The sequence below is a fragment of the Eulemur rufifrons genome, chromosome 14 (assembly GCF_041146395.1).
Source record: "Eulemur rufifrons isolate Redbay chromosome 14, OSU_ERuf_1, whole genome shotgun sequence".
NCBI lineage: Eukaryota > Metazoa > Chordata > Mammalia > Primates > Lemuridae > Eulemur > Eulemur rufifrons.
The window spans coordinates 1,225,387-1,239,675 of NC_090996.1; the positions used below are offsets into that span (position 1 = coordinate 1,225,387).

Genomic DNA, 14,289 nt, shown 5'->3' on the forward strand with positions numbered 1-14,289 from the left:
AGGGCCTGTATATTCCTGTCCCGCCACTCTTGCAGTTTCCCTTTCCTGTCTCCCCAGCTTCCCCCGCAAAGCAGCCCCAGCCACGTTCCTGCCTCAGGTCGGAGCCTGAGCCTCCTCCTGGGGGCAGGACATTGGGCTGCCTCTCAGGCCCCGACACCCCCAGCCCCGAGGTCCTGTCCACTGTGCGGAAAAACCTGCCTCCTCCTCGGGCCCCTTCCCCTACTAGGCCCCACAGGCGGGACCTGAGCTCAGAGCCAAGGAATCTTGCCTGGAAGGGGGGTGTGTGAAATGTTTGGGGTCTGGGCTCTGATTGGCTGCGCCCGGGCCCCGCCCCTAGCCCTTTCCCTCTTCTCCCCCCTCGAAAGGGGGGCGTGGAGGGAACCGGGATCAGCCAGGGGCCAGCATGAGCCGGAGGGAGGGAAGTCTGGGTAAGGGGCTGGAGTACCGTACGCTGCTGGGTCCCTGAGGGGAGCAGGAATCAGAAGGGTTGGAAGCTGGGGTCTGGGTTCCGTCACCCCCGGGTCGGGAGGGGAGCGGCCTGGGCGGGGAAGAGCAGGACTCCGGTGTCAGGTATCTAGAGAGTTGTGAGAAGCGGCAGGCTCTAGGGTTTAGAGGAGGCCTGGGGCTGAGGCTTCAGGGACTTGGGCTCAGGGGTTAGAAAACCTGTTCGAGTACACCCTGAGGGAGGACTGAGGTCGGGGGCTGGGGCAGGACGCCTGGGTTCACTCTGAGTATTGGGAAAGAATCAGCGCTGGGGGGCCAGGAGGAGAGGTAGAGTTAGAAGGAAGCCTTTGAAGCACAGGAGCTAGCGAATAACAACAGGAGACGAAAGTCAGGGCTGCTGGAGATCGAGACTGGCGTTGGGAAACTCAGGCGAGGGGCGGGGCGGGAGTTGCCGGGCCAGGACTACATTCCCCAGCATGCACTGGGCGTGCGTTGTGCGTGACGGGAAGTGTAGTCCAGGGGCGGGTGGTGCCGCACTCTGGTTTGTGCCAGGGGAGGCCGGACGTTATTTCGTTGATGCTGCCCAGCCTAGCGCCTTACATAGAAGGGGCATCAGGGAGGGAAGGGGACTTCAGTCTCCCTGTCTGTAAAATGGGCCTTAAAGGCACATTCTGATTTGAAGTTCTGTGCTTCAGCGATGTTGAGTTCCACCAACAGTCACTGAGGTACAGAAATACGTTAGCCCTATCCTCAAAGGGCTCCCGGGCTAAGGCAGATACACATGGAAAAGAGCCATTGAAAGAGCTATCTTGGAAATATGAACAAATGGGCTCAAATCGAAGTTCGTTTAGGGAGGGGTGATTCTAGAGGCTGCACTGAGAAGGCAGGATAATAATGCGCTGCATAACAACATTTCAGTCATCCAACAGACTGCGTATACAACGGTGGTCCCATAGATTATCATTATCATTAGATACAGGGTCTTGCTATGCTGCCCAGGCTAGTCTTGAACTCCTGGCCTCAAGCGATCCTCCCACCTCAGCCTCCCAAGTAGCTGGGATTACAGGTGTGAGCCAGTATGCCCAGCATATAAGATTATAATATGTATTTATACTGTACCTTTTATGTTTAGACACACAACACTCACCATTGTGTTCCAATTGCCTACAGTATTCAGTACAGTAACATGCTTTACAGGTTTTTAGCCTAGGAGCAATAGGCTACACCACATAGCCTGGGCACATGGGCGGCTATCCCATTTAGGTTTGTGTAAGTGCACTCTATGATGTTTGCACAACGATGAAATTGCCTAATGATGCATTCCTCAGAACATATCGCGGTTGTTAAGCAATGCATGACTGTATTTGAATTTGGCTCTAATAGGATTTCAATGGTGGTTTGTGGACAGAGAACACATTTCAGGTAAAGCAACCGCTTGACGAAGGTCTGGTGCCTCATTTTCCCTCAGTTGGAATGGGACAGACCCTGCCTGGCTTGAAAGTTGGAGAATTCAGAGCAGAGCTTCTGGGTTTAGGAAGAAAGAGGCAGCCTGGGGGAGGTGGTCAAGGAGCGGGGGTGGGGGCTGCTCTCATTCCTCCCCACTCTCCCACCAGAAGACCCCCAGGCTGACTCCTCAGTCTCACTCCTTCCCCACTTGGAGGCCAAGATCCGCCAGACACACAGCCTTGCCCACCTCCTCACCAAATATGCTGAGCAGCTGCTCCAGGAATATGTGAGTGGGAGTGGAGGTGGGGGTGCCGGGGCCCGGGATGGGGAGGCACGGATCTCACAGAGGTCCCCAGCCACCCATTTCTCAACCTCATTTCCCAGCTGTGGAAATCAGGGCTCCTGATGCTGAGAGGGGAGTACCTTGCCCCTGGCCACACAGCAAATTGGATGAGGACCCTATTTGTGACCCAAATGCCACTCTTTCCTCCTCAGCTTGAAGGCACCCTCCTTGGTGCTTTAAGTCAGAGGCAGCCTGGCGGAGAGAAAAGAACTGATCTGGGAGTCAGGAAACCTAGTTTCTAGGCTCTGTGTGGTCTTGTCATTCCCCTTCCTTGGGCCTTGGTCTCCCCAGCTGTAAAAGGAGGCAGCTGAACAAGACGAACTATGAACTCTTCTACCTGGGCTATTCAGAGAGGCCAAGAAGAGGTTTCAATCTGAGGCAAAAATTCTATCCCAAGAGATGACTTTTACAGAAGAGGAAGATCTGCTGACATCTTTGGTTGGGCAGAAGGCCCTGCCCAAGGAAAGATGTTTTCCCAAATTACCCTGGTGTAGTAGAGGGAGAGGATAGCTTTATAGCTTCGAATCAGACAGATTATAGGCCCACCAACTTGTGAACTGGGACCTTGGGCAGTAATGATAACATTAGAAATAACAATATAACAATTATAAAGCGGATAGTGGGATAATAGAACTAGCTTTGTAGTCCTACTAACTTTGATTCAAATTCCAGCTCTCCCACTTCCTACATGGGTGACCTAGGGCAAGCCACTGTATCTCTTCAGCCCTGCTTTTCTTATTTACAAAGCCGTCATCAGTGTTATCAGTATACTCATTACTGGAAAGATCATAGTGTGTTCAAAGCAGCAAACAATGCCTATATCAGAGGCAAGATGTTAGCAAAGGATAAATGTTACTGTTATAGCATTTTACAAATGACAAATCGCCTTTATCTTTCATTTGTTCATTCATACTACAGTGATTCATTGAGTCCCTGCTCAATGCAGGGTACAGAGATTGGGGAGGAGAGTAGAAGAGAGTGAAATCGACTAGGTCCCTGCACTATCTTTTTTTTTTAGACAGAGCCTCACTCTGTTGCCCGGGCTAGAGTGCTGTGGTGTCAGCCTAGCTCACAGCAACCTCAAACTCCTGGGCTCAAGCGATCCTCCTGCCTCAGCCGCCCAAGAAACTGGTACTACAGGCATGCGCCACCACATCCGGCTGATTTTTTCTATTTTTAGTTGCTCAGCTAATTTCTTTCATTATTTAGTAGAGACGGGGTCTCGCTCTTGCTGAAGCTGGTCTTGAACTCCTGACCTCAAGCGATCCTCCTGCCTCAGCCTCCCAGAGTGCTAGGATTACAGGCGTGAGCCACTGCGCCCAGCCCTTGTACTATCTTATATGATTCTCAGGAGACCTCTGATAGGAAGACCGGACAGGAAGCTGCCTCCACCCGCTTTACAGATGAGAAGACTGAAGCTCAAAGAGGGAAAATGGTTTTGCCCAAAACTGCACAGCTAGTAAGACATGGAGCAGGATTTGAATCCGGGTCTGTAAAAAAGCATTAATAAAAGAGCTAACATTTATGGAGGCCTTCCTAGGGGCCAGGCCTTGCCTTGAGCGCTTGAGATGCTCATAACTGCTTTCTGAAGTTGATCCTGTTATTAGCTCCAAATTAGAGAGGTAGAAATAAAGGCACCGGTGTGAAGCCCACGTTATTTTGTTTTATCTCAGAAAAGCGCTATCCAGAGGAATTATCATTTGCAAAATAAGGAAACTGAGGCCCCTGGAGAGCGGTGGGGGGCTCGGTTAAGAGTGGAAGGTCGCCCGCCCCCCGCCACAGTCCCACCCCCAGCGCGCCCCCTCCTCGGGGAGCCCCACTGACCGCCGGCCGTGTCTCCACAGGTGCAGCACCAGGGAGACCCCTTCGGGCTGCCCGGCTTCTCGCCACCGCGGCTGCCGGTGGCCGGCCTGAGCGCCCCGGCACCGAGCCACGCGGGGCTACCGCTGCCCGAGCGACTGCGGCTGGACGCGGCCGCGCTGGCCGCGCTGCCCCCGCTGCTCGACGCCGTGCGCCGCCGCCAGGCGGAGCTGAACCCCCGCGCGCCGCGGCTGCTGCGGCACCTGGAGGACGCGGCGCGCCAGGCCCGGGCCCTCGGCGCCGCCGTGGAGACCGTGCTGGCCGCGCTGGGCGCCGCCGCCCGCGGGCCCCGGCCCGAGCCCCCCGCCGCCGCCGCCGCCGCCGCCACCGCCGCCGCCGCGGGGGTCTTCCCGGCCAAGGTGCTGGGGCTCCGCGTGTGCGGCCTCTACCGCGAGTGGGTGAGCCGCACCGAGGGCGACCTGAGCCAGCTGGTGCCCGGGGGCCCGGCCTGAGCGCGGGGCGCGGGGCGCGGGGCGCGCTGTCGCCTCCTGCCCGCCTGTCTGTCTGCACTCCTCGCTCTCATCTCCGCTGGTGGTGTCTGCTCTCCGGCTGTCTCCGTGCCTCGCCCCCCACCCCCTTGCTTTGCGTGCCTCTTTCGTTCTCTCTGGACCTCCTCGTCTCCGTAGGTAATTTCCAAGCGTCTACCATCCTCTTACTTTCCCTCTCTCTACCTCCATCCTTGGGCCGGCCCTGGGCTCTTTTGGCCTCCCCTTTCCCCAGCTCCGGGAGGCCTCTCTGTGTCTCTCCTTCCCCCTCTCTTGTCTCCCATCGGCCCCACGTGAGCCTGTGTACATCTCAGCCTCATCTCGAGGAGGTGATACCTTGCCTCCCTGTCTCCCTCTGTCTCTCTCTGTCCTTTCCTGGCCAGGGACGTGCCTTCTGGTCCTGTGGTGGGAAGGCCTCCAAATTTCAGCCACCTCCCCCAAGGTCATTCCATCTGCTGTCCTCACTCTCCCCAACACGTCCCTTTGGGCCCTGCCCCCGCTAGCCTTGATGTCCTTCCTTCCCCCGCTCTGCGCAGTCCCTGCACACCTCCGCCCCATCCAGTACAGGTCTGTGGAGAGAGGAAAAAACACCTTAAAAGAGTTTTATTTCTGAAAATAAATTAATTTTTAGTAAATAAAATGTTGAAAAACAAAAGAAAACTAAAGTTACTTGTATAAATATACAATTGTTGAAAATGGGGAGACAGCTTTGGGGAGAATAGGATCCTTGGGGTGAAGCCTGGTTCCCCAGACATACCCAAAAGACACCTTATAAATAGGAGATTCATGAGAGCCCCAGGCCTGGGATGCCATCTACCAGCCTGCCAGAACAGGACGTGGATATGTCTGAGCAGAAAACAGATGTGACTGAGTCCTTAGTTCTTCGAGAATTGGACATCACTGATCAGGAAGTGAAGCCCCTTCAGACAGGAAATAGAACAGTGGCCACAGGCAGAGAAGTAGACTAGGGGAGGAAATAAACTCCAGCAAGATGGGAGGCCTGTCTGTTCAGAAAGGCCACATCTTCATACAGGAAGTGAGGTAGATGGAGACAGATAGGCGGCCCCGGACCTCCCCAAAATCACAGGAAGAGGAAGATTTCAGGGAGCACCCAGAAAAGAGGCCAACTGTCCTATAGTGGGAAGTGAAGCCTCTTCAGAGAGGCACTTCTTTCCAAACAGGAAGCAGGACCATTGGATTGGCAATCCATGAAGTAGTATCCACGTTGACGCACCCAAATCTGGAAGGGAGGCCATGGGACCTGGGCAGGAAGGCCCAGGCAATAAGGAATTGAGGCTTGGCTTCCAGGAAATATTTCCCAAGACATGGCACACAAGCCCTGTCTGCTAGACAAGATGTATCTCCCTCTCTAGCCCAGAAGTAAGGCAGAAAAGAATCCATTGTGAAAGAGGAAGTGGTGTAGCCTCTGACAGGAAGTCCTACCCTTCTATGCTGGATATTTGGCCTTGAGCAGAGCCAAGTCCCTCACAGCTCGGTCTGTCCAGTGGCCGTATTCCCGGGTCACTACGTAGCCTCGACATTTCCTCTCGAAGGCTGATGCCCCAAAGGGGACAAGTCCAAGAGTGTCCTCTTCTGGGGGGATAGGGAGGCCCAGGGCAGTCATGATGGCAGCCATGTTGCCTAGCAGGCCTTGGGCCCTCAGTCTTGCAGCCCCGAGCTGGGCCAGCAGGATGGGACTGCCGGGATTCAGGTCACTCTGGTCGTCCCCCACGAGCTGGAGGTGCTGGGTCAAGGCCAGGAAGGCCCCCTGGGCACGGCTCAGCCGCTCCCCATCATCCAGGGCGTGCCAGATCTTGAAGGCAACGGAGGCAGGAGGCAGGCTGCTCAGCTGGAGCTCGGGGGCCGAGAAGCCAGGGTCACTAAAGGGGCTGCCCTGGTACTGGAGCTGCGGGAGGGACAGAGACAGACAGGAGTGAGGGGACCAAAGGGTGCCTGGGGCTCTGACTGCACATCTGCCCTCTGAGACTGGCTTCTCTCCAGAAGGAGGTGCCACTCGCCAGCCCTCGGGTCGGGGGGGGGGGGGTGGAGGATTGTCCTAACACAGCAAGGGCCTGTTAGGCTCCAGTTTGCCATCCTCAGTGTACCAGCTGTGCAACATTGAATCCCAAGCGTCAGGAATTCCCATTGGCAGTATTGTTGTGGCTACGGTAAGAAATCATACATATAAAGCTCTTAGCACAGCATCTGACATGCAATAGGAGTGTGACAAGCCATCATTAATTGATAATATATTAATATCAATGAACACTGTGATTATATTAGTTATTATATTTTTAATCCATGTATATCATTGACAATGTGGGTACAGCCTGATATCTTTTTTATTTACAGCATTTAGTTGTTTATGTTTGTTACTTTTACAGTAATTAATAATTGTTAATATTATTGGATTTAATTGAGAGCCTTCCCCATCAAAGTTCTTACCTCCACTAACCAAGACCCACAGAATCTCATATGCACACTGATAGATCTCCTAATGGGCTGATCGCCTAGTCCTACTTCCGCATTTTACGCGTGGAGAAATTGAGGCTCAGGGTGCCCAAGGCCATCTAGGGAATAGTGGCAGCTATGGGACTAGAAATTAGGTTGAGTAACTTCACATGGGCCTGGAATACAGTGCAGTGGAAGAGTTGAAAACTCCAAGACCTCCAGGGCCAGGCAGGTCATGTAACTTGGGCAGAGGGCAGGAACGAAGGTGTGGGTGGGAGGTGAGTTTCGGCCAGCAGGATCCCTGTGCCTGTTATAGACAGGCATTTATATTCACAATTTGAACAAGCACTGCATGGACCAAACAAAAACCATCTGTGGGTCAGAGCCAGCCAGCAGGCTATCAGTTTTAACATCTAGACAACGGGGCAGGGGTGGGGTTGGTGGCATGGGGTTCCACAGACCTGGTTTCAGGTCCTGGCACTGCCAGTCATTAGCTCTGTGACCTCTGGCAAATTATTCACCCCCTCTAAGACTCAGTTTCCTCATCTGTAAAATAGATTATAACGCTACCTCTCAGAATCGTTTGAACTTACATTAATGGACACAGAGTGCCTAGCTTGACGTGGCGCCCAAGTAACCACACAGCGTGAGGTGGCTGTGGAACTAACCCTGATGTGGAAAGCCCGTGCCTCTAGGTGCTTCCTCTGAACCACGTAACAGTCCTGGGAAGTCAGCAAAGGCAGGATCACCATCTTAGGTTGCAGATGAGGAAGCTGAGACCAAAGGAGGAGGAATGACTTGCCCAAGGTCACGTAGCTCTCAGTGACACATTTCCTTGTTTTGTCTTTTGTTGTTGTTGTTGTTGAGACAGAGTCTCACTCGGTGTCCCTGGGTACAGTGCAGTGACATCACTGTAGTTCACCGCAAGCTCCAACTCCTGGGCTGTGAGCGATCCTCCTGCCTCAGCCTCCTGAGTAGCTGGGACTACAGGTGTGCACCACAACGCCCGGCTGGGTTTTGTTGTTTTGTGTACTTTTTTTTTGTCTTTTTCTTTTTTTTTTCTCTCTCTTTTGTAGAGATGGGGTCTCACTGTTGCTCAGGCTGGTGTCAAACTCCTGAGTTCCAGCTATCGTCCCAGCTCAGCCTCCCAGAGAGCTAGGATTACAGGCGTGAGCCACCGCGCCCGGCCAGTAACAGCATTTGAGTGAATGTGTCTCTAGTGAACGGAGCCCCTGTACCCTCGGGCCCACGGAGGTGTCTTCTGGGCTTGCTCTATTTCCCCTACCCAGGGCTTGGCCAGGAGGGCAGTGCCCCCACCTTGTCCCCTGCTTAAGCCCAGTGTCACTCACGTAAGTCTGCAGCAGCGTCGATGTGTTCTTCTGCATGTAGAGGGCCAGGCTGTAGGCTTGACTGATGGGCCCGGCTGGGGAGACGGGGGCTGCCCGACTGAGGAGTGGCAACAGCAGCATCAGCAGACACAGGGGCCCTGGCAGAGGAAACGAGGTCAAGTCCCTGAACCTACCTGCCCATTCATTCATTCATCTTAACAACTCCTGAGAAGGCTACAGCCCTTTCGGCCTTTGGCTGCCCTGTATATATGCAAGTCAGGGCACAGTCATCCTGTAAGTAGATTATTTCCAGCCCAGAACACTCCCCTGAACTCCAGACCCACTTATTCAACTTCCTACTTGACATTTTCACTTGGATGTTAGCAAGCATCTCAAACTCAAAATATCAATGCACAACTATGGTTGCCCCGCCCCGCCTCTTCCCACCTCAGGTGAGAGCACTTCCACTCCTCCAGTTGCTTAGGCCAAGCCATGGGGTCCTCTCGGATGCCTCACTGTGTCCCCCAGTACCTTGTTGGCTCTATCCTTAAAAGGCAGCCAGTGCGAGTGTTTCTTGATCTGAGTGTTTCGTGATTGATCTGAGCACTCCTTACAAGTATACGTTGACTTTGTGAAAATCCATTGAGCTGTACACTTAGGACTTGCACACTTTTCTATACATTGGTTACTTTTAATAAAAAGTTTTCCAAGACGAAAAGATGTACCCAGGATCTAACCACTTCTCCCCCTCCCTCCACTGCCACCACCTCAGCCCGAGCCGCCGTCACCTCGCCTGGATAGCAGCCCTCTGCTTCCACCTCCACCAAGTGCCCCCAGTCCAGCCACATCCCGCCTCTGCTCAAGCACTCACATGGTTCCCATCTCTCTCAGTAAAATCCAAAGTCCTCGGCCTGCAAAGGCCCGGTCCCTGGGCACTTTTGAAAGTGGGAGTTCCTGGATTGGAGGGCGTGCTTATTTTAAGTTTGGATAGATGCTGCCAACTTGTCCTCTCAAAGGCCTGGCCCAGTTTACGTTCCCACCAACAGTGTGAGGCTCAGAGAAGAGGTGAACTACCTAAGGTCTCCAGCTAGGAAGTGACGGTGGTGAGAGGCAAACCCAGGAGTTCCCAAAAGTTCACAACCAACCGAGAGAAGGCTGGAAGGGAAGGCCCTTTCGTTCATTCACTCAACAAACTTGGATCACTGCACCACTCTATCCACTAGCTTTACCGTTCACTTATTTGGTACATGTATTGTATGTCTGCAGGATGAGACCTCCATGAGGCCATGGATTTCGTCTGTTTGTTCGCTGCCATATCCCCAAATGCTTCGGATGGTACCTAGCACGTAATAGGCACTCAATAAATATTTGTCAGATGAAGGGTGAATGAGCCTTCGATGTGGAAGGATTTGGAGGTTTCCGGCAGATGCAAAGACAGCTGGCCACCTGAGTCAGAGGGGCCAGAGAGGCTGGGCAGCGCCCCCTCCCCCCTGGCCTCTGGCGCCTGGCCGTCACTCACCCAGTGGACGGCTCATGCTCTCTCCTTGGCTGCTTCCTCTCTGCCGTCTCTGGGTCTTTCCAGGGCACCTGTCCTCCCTTCTCTCAGGTGGCTTTATACCTGGGGCTGAGCCCTGGGGCCGCCCAACAGGGAGGGAGGGAGCAACGCCCTCGGGTGGAGGGGCGGGCAGTGGGCAGGGTCCTGGCAAAGAACGAGAGACAGACCCAGCCACGGGACAGGACAGGGCGAGGTTTGGGTGGGACCCAAAAGAGGGCATATATTCCAGACAGAGGCCTGGGACTCAGGGTGCAAAAACCCTAGAGGTAGGGAACAGGTAGGGAAGGGGACTCTGAGGTGACACCCTAGACCCCTACAGCTCCCAAATTCGACCTTAAACCCTGGCGGCGGGGAAGGAGGGGCAAGGGCAGGGAGGGGATTATGGGGGACGAAGGGGCCGCCCTGCTCCCTGCTGCTCTGCACGTCCTGGGATCCAGTTTCCCTGAGGAGGCGGCCCCTGCTCCGCCCCACAGGGACCCAGGCATTCGGCCCTGGCTCCTAAGGAGTTTGGAAAAGGGATAGGAGGGGCGGTGTGTGAACAACATCATCCACACCCGGGTGCACCCTGAGACACAGGAACACGCACACGTCTACACACGTGTTGGCACGGGGGCACGTGCCAGGCATGAGCACACACGTTCATATGTTCATTCATTCAAGTACGTGTGGACCCTTACCGTGTGCCAGTCCCTGTTCCAGGTGCTGGGGACAGAGCATGGGACAAGACGGACAAAATAAATCCCTGTCCTCATGGAGCTGACACTCTAGCAGACATGCCTACCTATGTGCTGGATCATGCCAGGCCTACCCGTGCTACGCACCCAGAGTCCCAGACGGATGAGCACACATGTACACAGATGCACACAGGTGAACACATACTGCACACCTGGGGGCCCAGCCAGAGGCACCTGCGCAGAGCACACACAGAGGGGTCCCCCACCTGGTACCCACACACATGCAGCTGGAGTCCTGGGATCTGGCCACGTCCCAGCCTCTGACATACTGGGAGCTCGTCCCTCTGCCCAGGCACAACGCACACAGACACACACAGACACACACAGCTGAGGAGCCCCTCCCCCACGCTGGGAGGAGGTAGCTGCTGGGCTCTGGTCCCTCTCCAGGCCTTCCCAGCCTCCCCGTAATGCAGCAACGTTCAGTTCTCAGCCCTGCCCACCCTCCGAGTCAGCGTGGTCAGTCAGACCCCACCCTGATTCCATCTAGGGGGGCTGGAACGCTGCCCACCCCACCTGCCCTGGCTAGGAGGTGAGGCGGAGGCAGATGGGATCACACATCACTCAGTAGGTATTAATGGAGCACCTGCTGTGTGCTGGCACCACGGTGAATAATAAGGCTGGTCCCTACCTCATGGGCACAGAGACCAACAATAAACATGTGAACCAATAAAAACCCAGATTTCCTAGAGTGACAAGGTGCTGAGGAGAAGCCAAGACAGGTTGATGGGACTCTCGGGGTTGGGAGTATTTAGATAAGGAGCCCAAGGCCCAGAAAGGGGCAGCTACTCACCTGGAGTCACACAGCAGAGCCAGGGCAGACCCTGATCCCAGCTTGGGGCTGGACTGGGGAGGGGGTGCCCCAGATCTGAACTGCAAGCTGAAGGAGGGAGGAGTCTGAGGAGAAAGATGGCTTCTGAGGTAGGGGGTCCTCCACTGGATCTCCAAGGCTGGGGGCCGCCGGGGCTGGCGGGCAGGCGGTGATGTCAGGGGATTAGAGTAGGCCCATTGAGCAGGTGCACGAGCCTGGGCCGGCCGTGGTAGCGGGGCAGGGAGAAGAGGAGGGGCAGGAGGGGCCTAGGGGGCAGATACTCGATCTGGTGCTATTCACAGGTGGACGGTGTGCACGCGGCCACACCTCACCTGAGAGGACAGGCTAACCCCGCCTGCCCCCACCGCCGCCGGCCTCTCTCGGGGGCTTCTCCTTCTCAACCCCCAGGTGCCCTTCAGAGTTGGAGGAATCAGCCCCCGGCCCAGGCCCAGCTCCGTCGGTCCAAGCTCTGTCTTGGTGGGAGGCATCAGCTCGCGCCCCTCTCCAGCCTGCCCGCCCTGCAGGCACACCTGTCTCCATCTCTCTTTTGGGCTCACCCAAAACAGATGCCTTGGGAATCCCAGCAATTTAGGAGTCAGCAGGCTGGGTTCAAGTCCCGCCTTTCTTCACCATGAGCTTGGGCATGTTCCTTAACCTCTCTGAGCCCAGGGTATTTCCCCGTCTGGAAACTGGGATGATAATTCTCACCTCACAGACTCTCGCTGGCTCCACCCTCCAAGTGTGCCTTGACCCTGCTAGGAGGCCCCTCCCAGGCCTGGCAAAGGTTGCCCCAAGAATACATACTGCCCCCAACCAATGGCAAAAGGCTCGATGTCCCACAACACTGTGCTTGGAGCCCAGTCGCTGTCCTAGCCATATGTGTGCCCCCAGGAGATCCGCTGCCTGTCCAACCCCAGGACACTCAAGCATGACCCAGCATCTTCCAGAAAACCACAGGATGAGGCCCATTCAGAGCAAATACAAATGAAACTCCAAGCCAGGTCCTCACGCCGACACCAATGTTAACCCCAACCCCATTCCCAACCCTGACTATGAATCTTCACCCCTTCCCAAGGTGGGAGCAGGTTTCAGAAACAAGTAACGCCAGGAAAGGGAGCAAAGAGATTGGTGTTTGTCGAGATAGACAGGATGGAGAGAGCAAGGGCGGCTTTGTCCCCTCCCACCACCCCCCATCCCTTTCCTTGGCTCCCCAGTGCCCTCAGGAGAAAGGCCCAGCTCCTCTGCCTGGCCGTCAAGGTGTCAACCCCTTCAACCCCCAGGCCCTGCGCAGCCTTGGGCCTCACCTGCTGCTTCTCCACACCTTCTCCTCCAGCCACACAATCTACCGCCTGTTCCGCGAAACACTAGGCCTTTGCTCACGTAACTCCCCGCGTGGAAAGCTCGCCTGCTCCTCCTTCACCTGATACGAGCCTTCCCATTTGGGTTTTACTTCCTCTGGGAAACTTTCCCTGTCTCCTCTGGCCCCAGCTGGGTTGGTGGCTCCTCTGGGCTCCCACATCTCCCTGTGGTCCCCCTATCCATTTACTGATCACCCTGCATTGCAATTCTGTCTTCTAGTCACTCCCCGCCACACCCAACGCCCCGCCCCGCCCCGCCAGACAGAAAGGCAGGGTCTTGTCACCTCCACATCCCCAGCACTGGGCCGCACACACCAGAGAGACCTTAGTGAGTGCTGGTGCCAGGAAGGTGGGAACATGATGGCTCCAACTGGCAGCTCTGCAAGGCCATGCCACGGAGTCTGGTCTGCTGAGAAGAGTGCCTGGTCTCAGGAAACGCCTCTGTCAGTGCCTCATCTTGACGGGGTGGCGAGCCAAAGGGGCACCCAGGGCAGGAAGCATGGAAGAGACGCTCCAACACGGGGCTGATCAGGGTGAGGAGCACAGCCCACCCATTCATTAATCCCAGGAACCTTTGCAGTGCTGTTCCAGAGACAGAGAACTGATGGTGACCAAGACCAAGAGGTCCCTGTCCTCCTGGAGCACAAAGCTTTGCAGCTCAATCTTCTTCTTCATCGTCATCATCACTAACATTTCTAGCATGCTTACTAGGGGCCTGGAATTGCTCTAAGCTCTTTCTATACATTGGCTCATGTTCTCTTTGCAAAACCTCTTGGAGTGGATAGTACTGTTTGCCCACTTTACAGATGAGGAAATTAAGGCACAGCAAAGTTAAGTGATTAGTTCATGGTCACACAGCTAGTAGGAGCAGTGTTAGGATTTAAACCCAGGCTCCAGAGCTCCGGAGGCTTATGCTTTCTCATCTTTGAACCTTTTCCACAGCTTTTGTCTTCCTGGGTTCCTTTCAGGGTCATCTGGCAAGGAGCTGCCACCCCCAATTCTCAGATGAGATGGAGGGGAAGAAAAAGAATCACAATTTTTGCCTCTGTTATGTTACCAGTCACTTTATACGTAGACACGACCTCATTTAATCCTTGTGACAACCCTGGGAAGCAGGTTTTGGGGTTATGATCCCCACTTTTGCAGAGGACATTCAGAGAGGTTTGGTGACTTGCCAAGATCATCTGAAGAAGGAGTCGTAGAGCACTTGGACTCAGGACTGGCTCCAGTGTCCACGATGTTCCCTGCCAGCCCAAGACGCATGTTCTTTTCTACCCCAATATCTTCACTACCATCTGTCCCCATGTTGGGAGCACATGGGTGGACAGCATGATAACAAAGTGGGGCGCAGATCTGGCAGTGGTTAGCATGCACATGCTCCAGGCCCACCCGGCCCTCGATAACCTTTGGGATCCGGCCACACTTTGCCTGTGCTCTGTGAGCAGCCTGGGCTTGGTGAGGAAGAGGAGTGGCAAGC

General features: G+C 55.0%; 2 protein-coding genes across 3 annotated transcripts; one reads left to right on the forward strand and one right to left on the reverse strand.

Annotated features, from left to right (window-relative positions):
• The first annotated feature begins 398 nt into the window (after positions 1-398).
• CTF1 (cardiotrophin 1) lies at positions 399-5,154 on the forward strand. 2 transcript variants are annotated; one of them, XM_069486051.1, is made up of 3 exons: positions 399-428; positions 2,058-2,176; positions 4,078-5,154. In XM_069486051.1, exons 1-3 carry the CDS (start codon positions 404-406, stop codon positions 4,543-4,545), a joined length of 612 nt encoding a protein of 203 aa, XP_069342152.1. In that variant the 5' UTR covers positions 399-403; the 3' UTR covers positions 4,546-5,154. The 2 variants fall into 2 exon arrangements, with proteins under 2 accessions (XP_069342152.1, XP_069342153.1); XM_069486052.1 differs by having other exon boundaries at positions 404-428; positions 2,061-2,176.
• Positions 5,155-6,025: 871 nt separating this feature from the next.
• LOC138394571 (cardiotrophin-2-like) lies at positions 6,026-13,493 on the reverse strand. The gene is made up of 5 exons (XM_069486659.1): positions 13,431-13,493; positions 11,437-11,609; positions 10,792-10,820; positions 8,379-8,515; positions 6,026-6,484 (listed from the first exon to the last, which is right to left on the reverse strand). The coding sequence occupies exons 1-5, from the start codon at positions 13,491-13,493 to the stop codon at positions 6,026-6,028; spliced, it is 861 nt and encodes a 286-aa protein (XP_069342760.1).
• Positions 13,494-14,289: the final 796 nt, after the last annotated feature.

Bases quoted from the DNA above. Each gene is read 5' to 3' on its own strand.
- LOC138394571 (XM_069486659.1), bottom strand. From the start codon at position 13,493: ATGACGATGAAGAAGAAGATTGAGCTGCAAAGCTTTGTGCTCCAGGAG. The intron at 10,821-11,436 runs GTGAGTAGCTGC...TGCTCTGCGCAG, and splicing joins GCTCTGCTGTGTGACTCCAG to GTGCCTCTGGCTGGGCCCCC. The intron at 6,485-8,378 runs GTGAGTGACACT...TCCCTCCCGCAG, and splicing joins CGACGCTGCTGCAGACTTAC to CTCCAGTACCAGGGCAGCCC.
- CTF1 (XM_069486051.1), top strand. From the start codon at position 404: ATGAGCCGGAGGGAGGGAAGTCTGG. The intron at 429-2,057 runs GTAAGGGGCTGG...CTCTCCCACCAG, and splicing joins CCGGAGGGAGGGAAGTCTGG to AAGACCCCCAGGCTGACTCC. The intron at 2,177-4,077 runs GTGAGTGGGAGT...GTGTCTCCACAG, and splicing joins AGCAGCTGCTCCAGGAATAT to GTGCAGCACCAGGGAGACCC.